General features: G+C 36.1%; 1 protein-coding gene across 1 annotated transcript in view; it reads right to left on the bottom strand.

Annotated features, from left to right (window-relative positions):
• Positions 1-10,475, bottom strand: part of Mrpl1 (mitochondrial ribosomal protein L1) — an 82,620-nt gene that overhangs the window by 42,058 nt on the left and 30,087 nt on the right. Inside the window, exons 4-6 of the mRNA XM_008843690.3 lie at positions 10,135-10,218; positions 9,140-9,211; positions 6,819-6,930 (exon numbers count right to left, since the gene is read on the bottom strand). Coding sequence (XP_008841912.1) covers positions 6,819-6,930; positions 9,140-9,211; positions 10,135-10,218 — 268 coding nt within the window. The remainder of the gene's footprint in view (positions 1-6,818; positions 6,931-9,139; positions 9,212-10,134; positions 10,219-10,475) is intronic.

Here is a 10,475-nt window from a genome sequence, read left to right as displayed (position 1 = left end):
AGGCTCCCTCAACCCAGGTGTGTCAAGTTGACACTAAAGCTATCCAGCACAGTTACCTTCTCTTGATGGTATGACCATCGTGCTAAAACCTGTTTTACTTCCTACCTGTTTGTCTTTAAAGCAGTATTCACTAGGGTACTCAGGACCAAAATTAGGGAATCATTTCAGGTTCTTCCTTCTCCCTTACACCCCATATCTAATCAATAACTCTGGATAAATCTACCTTCTCAGTAGCTGCCTCTGTCCTCACTGCCATTGCCAAATTTATTCCTTCATCTTTTTTTTATTATTATAACTATTATAGTAGCCTCCTCTCTGTTCTCTTTTAAGTTTCACCATCCTCACATCCTCACACAGCCACTTTACTGCTTTTATGTCCACAGAAAACACTATCCCACGGTTCTGTGCAAGGATTTTTTTTTCAATGGTTCCCATTTACGTGTAGGGTAAATCTAATCTCTGTGGAATGGTAGACAGACCCTCCATAACTGGTCCACTGCCTATCACTGTCTAACCCCATTAACCACCATTATCTGATAACACTTGATGTTCCAAATGATAGAAAGCTCCTTAAAACTTCCTGAATACACTTGCTCTCACTTATATTTTTTTACATTAATGAAACCATTTCTTCTGGTTGGAATGTAGTCCAGGCATGTTAGAAAAACAAATGCCTATTCATGCTTAATCTCTGAACTGCTATCTTCTTTACATAATTCGATCCTATAAAGTAGTTCCTCATTCCTCTAAGTATGTTGTGTATTTCCTAATATACATTTCATTTTAATGCAGAAGCTTATTCTTCTGTCTCTCTTCTCTCAATGTGTATCTTCTTAAAAATGTGAAATGTCACTTTATTGCTCAATTTTCAGCACATGGTAGGCACGCAGTAGTTACCTGCTTACTCAACAAATGAACTATAAAGTTAGAAATGACATAAGGAGATATTTGTAAGTTCTTCTAAAGTAATTGTGGAGAATGAAAAGCTACTTTGGGAGCTGTAGGAAGTTAGTAACAGCAGTCTACATCTAGTATGTGCTTTTTGTATACTCAGTATCATAAAAACACTATCGGGTAGTTGTTATATTTTGTAGATGAAAATAATGAAGTTAAAAATTGTTACAACGTTTGCTTAAAGTTACAGTAAGGGATAAAGTCCTAAGGCTGAGTGCTTATGTCACTATTACTCTACTTTTCAAAACAAACAACTAAATTACCAGTGCTAGTTCTAGGGCTTTGATATCTACTGATATACACTTGCTCTCCATTTCTCTTTCCTCCGGTGTCTACCCTCTTTATTTCCATCCTTTCTTCCTTTGCTTTTCTCTTCCTTTAATTCTCCCTATTCAGTTTTCTACAGCAAGCCTGCTCTATACTACACTACATGATCAGTACTTCACTCCAACGTAGCTTCTTCTTTTTTCTTCTTTTACCACAAAAAACTAAGGAAGAAGCCTAGTTAGAATCGTACACATACACATTTTAAGAAATCGAGAAAACTGGGGCTGGAGAGATGGCTCAGCAAGGTTAGGAGCACTGGCTGTTCTTGCAGAGGACCCGGGTTCAGTTCCCGCATCCACATGACAGCTAACAACCATCCAGTTTCAGGGGATTCAATGCCCTGTTCTGTCCTCTGAAGGCACTGCATGACACAGGTGCACTTACATATATGCAGGCTCATACACATTAAAAAAAATAATAAATATTTTCTAAAAAGAAATCAAGAAAACAAAGAACTAACACTTGAATCCAGAGGGAAAAGATCTGTGATTATAATTGAGAGCAATATTTCAGATAATTGTGATACAGATGGCTGTAAAGAAGAATAATGTCTGGTAAGGAAACAGAGGCAACCAATCACTGACAGACATTTCTTTTCAAAATTGGTATAAAGAAGAACTAAGACTGTAGCTCAGCCAAACAAAACTAGAAAAGCAGATGTATTTTGTTCTTTGACTAGACAAATCCAGGCATGATTAAGTATGCAAGCTAAGCTGGTTTGTCTAACTGTAGAAAATAAAACTGCTAGTGCCTAGACATCAAAGACCTTGTCTACCATGTTCACACTTGTCATGTCCAGTTACGCATACACTACAGACTCAATTAGTATAACACAATTATTCAAAAAAACATAAATTATAATTAATCCACATTTCAGTTGAGGTATTCTATACCTTCCTCCAACTAAATCTTGCACTAAATGTTCATTCATTGTACAAATATTAGTAGACTATGTACCCTTGACCAGGTACTATTCTGGGCCATGAGACTATAACAATAGATAAAATATAACTTGACTCTAACAGAAGAAATTAAACATATACCACAAATACAGGAGATGCCAGATATGCCAACTCCTAAAAAGAATACAGAGGCCCAATAATGAAATATCTATAGATAATGGGAAATGGAGAGTAATTACTTTACACTGGATGGTCATGAGAGCTTTTTCTGTTCAGATGATATTGGAGTAAGAAAGCAGGCCACGCAGATAAGCAAAGAACACTGCAGATATGAAAAATAAACTCAGAGACCTGAGAAAACAAACAGTGTGTGCATGTGAGAGAAGGAGCAAGGCAGCCATCAGAGGGCTCCAGGAATGAAAACAAAGTTCACAGCAGGACCATCCACAAGATACTCATAATGCACCTATAATTATAACTACCTAATCATTAATGGCTTCTTTTATGGATGAACAGCTTTTTAATTCACCTATTAGAAAATTCTGTTTTTTTCATTTTTCCTTAAGTCATGCAAGAGTTCTATTGTTAATGCAAACAACACCTGGAAGTATATATTATTCCAAGACCTAAAAAATATTTTTTATTTTATGTGTATGAGTGTATTGCCTGCATGTATGTAAGTGCACACAGAACTCAGAAGAGGGCATCAGATCCCATGTAACTGGAGCTATGGATGGTTGTTAGCTGCCATGTGGGTGCTGAGACCCAAACCCAGGTCCTCTGTGAAAGCAGCCAGTGCTCTTAACTGCTGACCCATCTCTCCAGCCCTACTAATATGTAATTTAAATTTCTAAAATTTTAGCATTTATGAGCCCTAAGTATAATACAGCAACTTCTTTATAGAAAGCAATGTCTATTCAGTAGATGTGAATATCCTTTGGGCTACACTCCAACTAGAACACTGGTGCTCAACTCTAAGAGCTAAAACTTAAGAGAAATATGTATTAGTACAATTCTAAAGTCTAATCATGTCCCTTTCTCTTTTGTCCCTCTCATGTACCTATTGGCAACTTAGTAAGATTTTTAAAAATATTTATTATTTTTATTTTCTGTGTATGCATGTATTGTCTGCATGTAGGTAAGTGCACCTGAGCTGTGCAATGCCTGCAGAGGACAGAAGAGGCTGTCAGATCCCCTGGAACTGGAGTTACAGACAGTTGTTAGCTGCCATGTGGTTGCTGGGATTGGAACCTGGGTCTTCTGCAAAAACAGTCAGTGTTCTTAACTGCTGAGCCATCTCTTCAGCCCCAGTAACTTAGTATCATTTAAAATAGAGTGCATGCTTAGTTTACATAAGGACATATGCTCATTCCCCAGCACCAAATAAGTAAATAAAATAATTAGATCATTTCTATATCTGCCATAGTACCTATTCCACAGGATAATGTGCATAATAGAAAGTAGATCTCATTAAGTTCAAGGTATTTTTCTTTTTCGTTTTTTTTTTATTTAGTAGGTAGTAAGTAATAAGACTAGAAATAAAAACATTTTAATATCAAGAAAACATGTAGGTGCTGAAGAAACGGTTTAGTAAAGTGCTTGTACACAAGCATGAGGACTTGAATTCAGATCCTTAGCACCCAGCAGCCAGGCATCTTGGCACATATCTGTAGCTCCAGTGCTATAGGGTAGGGGTGGAGAAAGGAGGACCCTGCAGCTTATTGGTCACACTCAGTGAGATCCTGTCTCAAAAGATAAGGTGGAAAGGTATGGAGGACGATACGTGACACTAATCTCTGGCCTCCATGAGTATGCATACCTGAACACACACAAGCAGAGACACATGAATGAACACACACACACACACACACACACACACAAAGGAAAAGAAAACACATCTATATTAGAGATGAAATAATTTCAGAAAGCACTTGTGGAGGCAGCAGCAGTAATTAGTAAATGAAGCCAAATTTCTTCCAAACAAGTTTTAAATATTTCTCATGAAACAAAAAAAGAAATACTGAGAAAATAAGCCAAACATGAATTTGAAAAATAGTGAAATTGCCTAACAGTTATGTAAAAAATTAGAGTGAAACAAAACATCCTATAAACTCTGCACATTCATTCTACCCAAGATGCCACACCCAGTCCTGCTAGTAAAACTGAGACAGCACAGGGACTAATGAACACAATTGCAGGGGCTGGTTTGTGTTTAATTTCATCCTCCTGTTCAAAATGTAGTTTCTTTTTTACCCTACTGTGTTTTGTTGGATAAGCAGAATCAAAGATTCCTAACAAGAATCTGAATAACCTATAAAAATGCACGATACAAGCTTCATTTGTTCTAATGCACATCTGGGGTGTTCTGTTTACTGTTCTGAAAGGTTAAGAGTTTGTCTTCATGATTAAAGAACACAAATGTTTGCTAGCTTTGTTAAATATACCTTGTAGGGGTGAAAAGATAATGTTAGAGAAGAGGAATGATGTGTTTCTTCAAGTACCTTTTAAAGCAAATGGTGGGGAGGAACACACAGGTACTGACTGTGCTATGGAGAAGGTATAGTTCATTATGAAAGTAGAAATAAAGTAAATTCCACTGATAAAAATAAGTTATCTGAAAACCTTCCAGACTAAAAAACAACAGTTCCCAATTTTGTAATGACTATGATAATATTTTTCTTTCCTTTTTTTTTTTTTTTTGGTCTTTTATGAGACAGGGTCTCCCTGTAGCCCCAGCTGGCCTTGACCTCACAGAAATCTGCTTCCTGGAGGGCTGGGATTAAAGGCATACCCAGCCCTATAGCTATGATAATTTTAAAAGACCCTCAAGCTCAAAGAAAACACAATCTAAAAGGTTTATATACAGAATAAAGTAGTAAAGGAGACAAAATGAGTGTTTGTGAAAACAAGCTCACCTATCAAAGCAAAAAGCTAGATGAATATAGATACTCAATATTCAGTTTCAGTTTTAACATTTAGTCACATTTAGTACTGTTTGTTTGACTCTGATTACGGCTTAAGTTTAATTAGAAATAAAAATTATTTTTGAGAAATATTTTCCTTACATTTGACTGAAAATTTGTTTTTTTCAGTAATATTAAATTTCAGTTCTGACTTGGGAAAAATCTAAGTCTGATTCCATGACAAGGAGAGCTACAATGGAAGTCTCTAATGAAGATGCCAAGCCTCAGCCCCATATCCAATGAGGACATGTGATTTGATGCAGGCTACAAAAAATAATGAAACTATAAGACAACAGAACCTGAGGTTCCATTTGAATTTTTTAGTTCAATCACGCCAAGTGTTGGTGGCTAACATGAAGGATGAATTGCAGTTACATTTTAGCTCCACTACAGGTGAAATTTGAAAACAAATTTACCAAAACAAATTTTAAAATCCTTGTTTATAATTTTTTTTCAAAATAACCCCAACCTCCACCAGATATCCGGCACAACCTACAAGTGAACTTGTTCTGCGCGTGTACTTACTTTCTTTCCACTGTATATTCCTGATTCCATTCATGACTCCATTTACCAGGGCACATACCTAGGCTTACAGAGCTCAGAAGTCTGGCTCTTCTCTTATCTTGCTCCAGTCCCTTCCTAATTAATTATAGATCCTAAAGGCTTTAATATTTGTCCTCTTCATTCTCATTGTGAAGAACTTCGTGTAAACATTACCTTTATTAGTCTCTGGCAATTTGTACCCTAACTGGGTTCCCCCCCTCTAGTTTCAATCCAGGCCAGTATATCTCACACTATCGCCAGATTAAAGCTCTAAAGAATGGATCATGTCAAATCACACCTTAAAACATCTATGATTCCTGCTGAATACAGAATAAAAGTCCATGATCATCTGCTCCCCACTCAAAGCCCTTCTCAAAACAACATCAGTCCACCTCCCATATCTTGTCCTATTGTTCCCTTCCACATCAATGTAGAAGTCCAATTCCCTATAGCCAGAGACCTAATTGGCACTTCTTGGAGTCAGTCTATACTCTCTAACTTACTTTAGTGTCTATGATTCATATATATTTTTCTACCTAAAATGTTATTTCTCAGTCATCCACATATTCTGGGAACAGCTTAAATGTCACCTAATTCATGATGCCTTTCTTGTTCCTCACCTATATGCAAATACCCCCCACAATGAAAAAAATAGCACCTTATGAATTTGTCAACTAATACTTGAAATTTTATAACACTTATGGTGCTTTATGTAGCAACATTACCTCTTTTACTATATTTCTTAATTAGGAACTTCATGAAGAAGAATTCTAAGAGAAAATACTTTTAGAGACATGCACTAAGCATATGCATTTATATACTTGTTGGTTGCTTAAATGAATATATATTGATAAAGAAGAAGTCAACAAAGTAGTATGATAACAACGTACTTGGTAGGTAGTATGTTCCATTAATTAGAGTTACGCTATGCCCTTTTTTTTTTTTTTAAAAAAGTATTCTAATAGGCACTCACATTATACTATAATACAATACTACCCAAAGAGAAAAGCATAAAAGCTACATACATATTCTCACAACAGCAATCTCAAATATTAGACATAATATTTGCTCTATAACTTACTAGAAACTTTGGTTTCTTAATGAATTAATAAAAAGAATTCTCCCTTACTTCTAGTAGACTTGGGAAATCTCTTTTTCAGTTTCTTCTTTAATGGATTAAGTTCAGGCATCATTTCTGGAACAGCTACATAAAAGTCTACAACAATTTCATCATTCAAAATCTGAAAATCAGAGAAAAATAACCGGATTATATGAAAATGTTCATCTTTTTGAAAATAAGTAATTTCCATTATGACTCAAAAAATATTATGCATACTTTTACTTCAAACACAGAATCATATGAATTCATTTACCAATTATGAAAAACATTAGAAGCAAAACATTCTTTAATTTTAAAAATAGCCCCATCTACTTTTTACACAATTTAATAGTTTAATAATTACTTCCACAAGATTATGCTATGCAAAGGGTTGTTACTATAAGCTAGGCAGAACTAACATAAACACAACTCATGTAAGTCTCCTAAGGCTGAATTTATGTACACTAAAACTGAAGAAAGAAGGTGAAACTTTGCAGTAGATCACCTGCAAAATTAATAACTACTGGTTGCGAACCTCACTAGCAACCACTAACTTTCTAAATTTAGTATATCAGAAGAACTGGATGGATCACTGTCTTAGTTTGTTTCTCTAATGCTGTGACAAAACACTCTGACCAATACCAACTTGGGGAGGAAAGAATTTATTCAGCTCACAACTCCTAGGTCACAGTTCATCAGGGAGCCCAAGGTAGGAACTCAGGGCAGGAACCTGGAGGCAGGAGCTGGAGCACAGGCCATGGAGGAATGCTGCTTACTGGCTTGCTCCCCTGGTCCCTGTTCAGCATGCTTTTTTATACAACACAGGCCCACCTGCCCAGGGGTGGCACCACCCACAGTGGGCTGGGCCCTCCCACATCACTCATCAAGAAGATGCCCCTCAGACATGGCCACAGGCCAGTCCAATGGAGGCAGTTCCCCAATTGAGGCTCCCTCAACCCAGGTGTGTCAAGTTGACATTAAAGCTATCCAGCACAATCATCATTTTCACAAATAACTAAAACAAAATTCTCCTTGTCATCAGTAATAAAAACAAAAGGGGACAAGCAAAGACAAGGCCACTTACATTTATCATCCACACTCAATATCCACTCTCAGAGTAAATGGATTAATATTCAGTGAAATAACTTTTTAGAAGAAAAATACTACCAAGGCACAAATATTTTACCAATGATTGATTTGACTGAGTGAGTGAATGAGTGAGTGATTGACTAACCGAATGATTACATGAAATCTTACCAAAATATGTCATTCAAATATATATTTAAAAAAAAAAAGATTAAAATGATGTGCCAGAAAGACTAGGACACTAGTGTTGGCCAAGAACCCGTGTCAAAGTATGATTTATTCCTATTTTCTCGTTCTGATCCCAAAGCTCATTTTGGAAATTTTATTCAAAAATCTAAAGTCACCAGCAAATTTAGAGCTCTACTGAACTAGAAAACTTTAGCACTGCTAAAGTATATCCCAAAAGATAAGCCTAGTTAAAGGTTCCCCAAACACAAAGATGGGCATGTATCAAAGGACAAATTTCCAAGTCAGTTTTTACTATTCTCTCACAGCCCACCCCCCTACTGTAACTAACTATATTCAGAAGAGGAACTTTTCACCCAGTGTAGTGGCACACCACTTAGATCTCTGTGAGTTCCAGACCAGCCAAGGCTACAAAGTGGGGCTCTGTCTCCCTCCGGCAACCCCATGCCCAAAAAACACTTTTAGAGACTGTTAAGGAAAATCTTTTGCAATTTTTAGATATAATTATGTGTCTTCTCCCACATCTTAAAAAAATGCTATCCCCTTAAAAAAGGTTTCATAGGCTCTTGTTATTTCTGAAGGTGGGCTAATTTATCAGCCCCCAAGCTGAGCCTCTGACACTCTGAACTGACCAGGGAGTAAAAGTTCAGTGGCAACATCATACTATGGAGACAGATACCATACTTTGTGATCTACCCAGTGAATCATACTTTGACTTCCAGAAAGCAAAATACAGTTGGTCTTTAAAAGATAAATGAGATGTATGTGCATACCAACTTTTGGATTTCATTTTAAATTTCCCATTTAAAATCTGAGTAGCACTGCCCTTTATATTTTATGCACAAACCTCTTCTAGACAAAAGAAAGCAATAAACAAATGAATAAATTAAAAAATCAACAATCAAACTGTTCAGATGGCTTTTTCTTAGATTTGAGACTGAAGAAAGTAAGAAAAACTTTCCTCTTCTTCTAAAGCCTTAGCAAAGAGACAAGCCTAGTTATCACGAGTAAATGTTGTAAACTGATGGATAGCAAAGATGGCAGACGATTTGTAACTACTGAACACGAAAGTGCAGTACCTTCTGAATCAGATCAGTTCCTCCTGCAAATGCAGCTCCATTTTCTTCTGCTATTTTAATATCTGATGTGTTCTACCAAAGCACAATAGTTTCAATATTAATCAATTTAAACAAATTCATTATTCTTTTTTAATTAAATATGCATCAGTTTTCAATTATATGCTTCAGACAGATTACATTCAGAAAAAAACTTTAGCTTATAGGTCACTGGAGTGTTTGACAGAGGGCATGCCCACAATGGTGTTTAAGAACCTGCCAAGTCACAGGCCCAGTTATAGCACCATTTATTATCTTCTAAAACTAAAAGCTTAAAATACAGTTTTGTTAACTTATATTTTATAAAAATAATATGAGGAAAAAATTTAAGAAATCAAACAACTAAAATTCAGCAACGACTGAAAATTTTAAAATTAAAACACAAAGATTAGTGGTTTTCTTCCCATATATCCCATTTTCTATCATTGTGAAAATGTTTCCCTCCTGCAGTGTTGTGGCATTCTGATAACTATATTCCCCACTTTTCTGGAAAGAAAGTAGCTTCCTCCTTGAAAGTGAAGCAGAGAAGACTAAAAATGCAAAAGTATGAGATTTAAATGGTGAAGTAGGAAAAAACAAAACAACTCATTAGTACATTATAGGCAAATGCTAATAACACAGAAAGACTGACAAAGAGCTGATGACCACATTTGCCTCATTTTGCTGGCTTTCCTGAAGAGATACCTGTGTAAGTCATGGTTTCTGAGCCCCCACAACAATAAGCTGGCTCATTATTTTGTAAAATAATCCTAATGATGCTTTGAGTACTAGGCAGGGGATTCATAGGATAAAGTCCACACTTCTCTTCATTTTTTTATGCAAAACATTAATGTGATGGGGTAGATAATGAAAGTAATGCTATAGTTCAGCTTTCAATTAAGTCATCTACTTTGAACTCTAAATGACCGATGTTATTAAAATGTTCTCTAATTCTGTTCAGTTATTCTATTCTTACTTACCCTGGTAAATACGGCAACTCTGTTGACTTCTGAAGTAAAAGGATATGGAAAACTAATAACACTGGCAAACAGCTCCACTTTTTTCTAAACATAGAATAGGGAAGAAAAATAATCATGAAAAGGTCATCTTTCCTAATATCTCCTAGAGTCTATAAAAGCTACAATTAACATGTTTCGCTCTTGGGGCTTGCTCTTGTTTGTTTGGTGAGGTAGGGTCTTTCTATGTAGACCAGGCTGGCCTCAAAACTCTCTGCCTAAGCTTCCTGAGTCCTGGGAATACAGCCTCATGTGCAACACCACCCGGCTCTTATCTTTAGTTCTTTCATTCTATCATAAATGTC

The sequence above is a fragment of the Nannospalax galili genome, unplaced genomic scaffold (genome assembly GCF_000622305.1).
Source record: "Nannospalax galili isolate Female #2095 unplaced genomic scaffold, S.galili_v1.0 scaffold440, whole genome shotgun sequence".
NCBI lineage: Eukaryota > Metazoa > Chordata > Mammalia > Rodentia > Spalacidae > Nannospalax > Nannospalax galili.
Note: the sequence above shows the minus strand (reverse complement) of the source record. Positions and strands in the feature narration are given on the sequence as shown.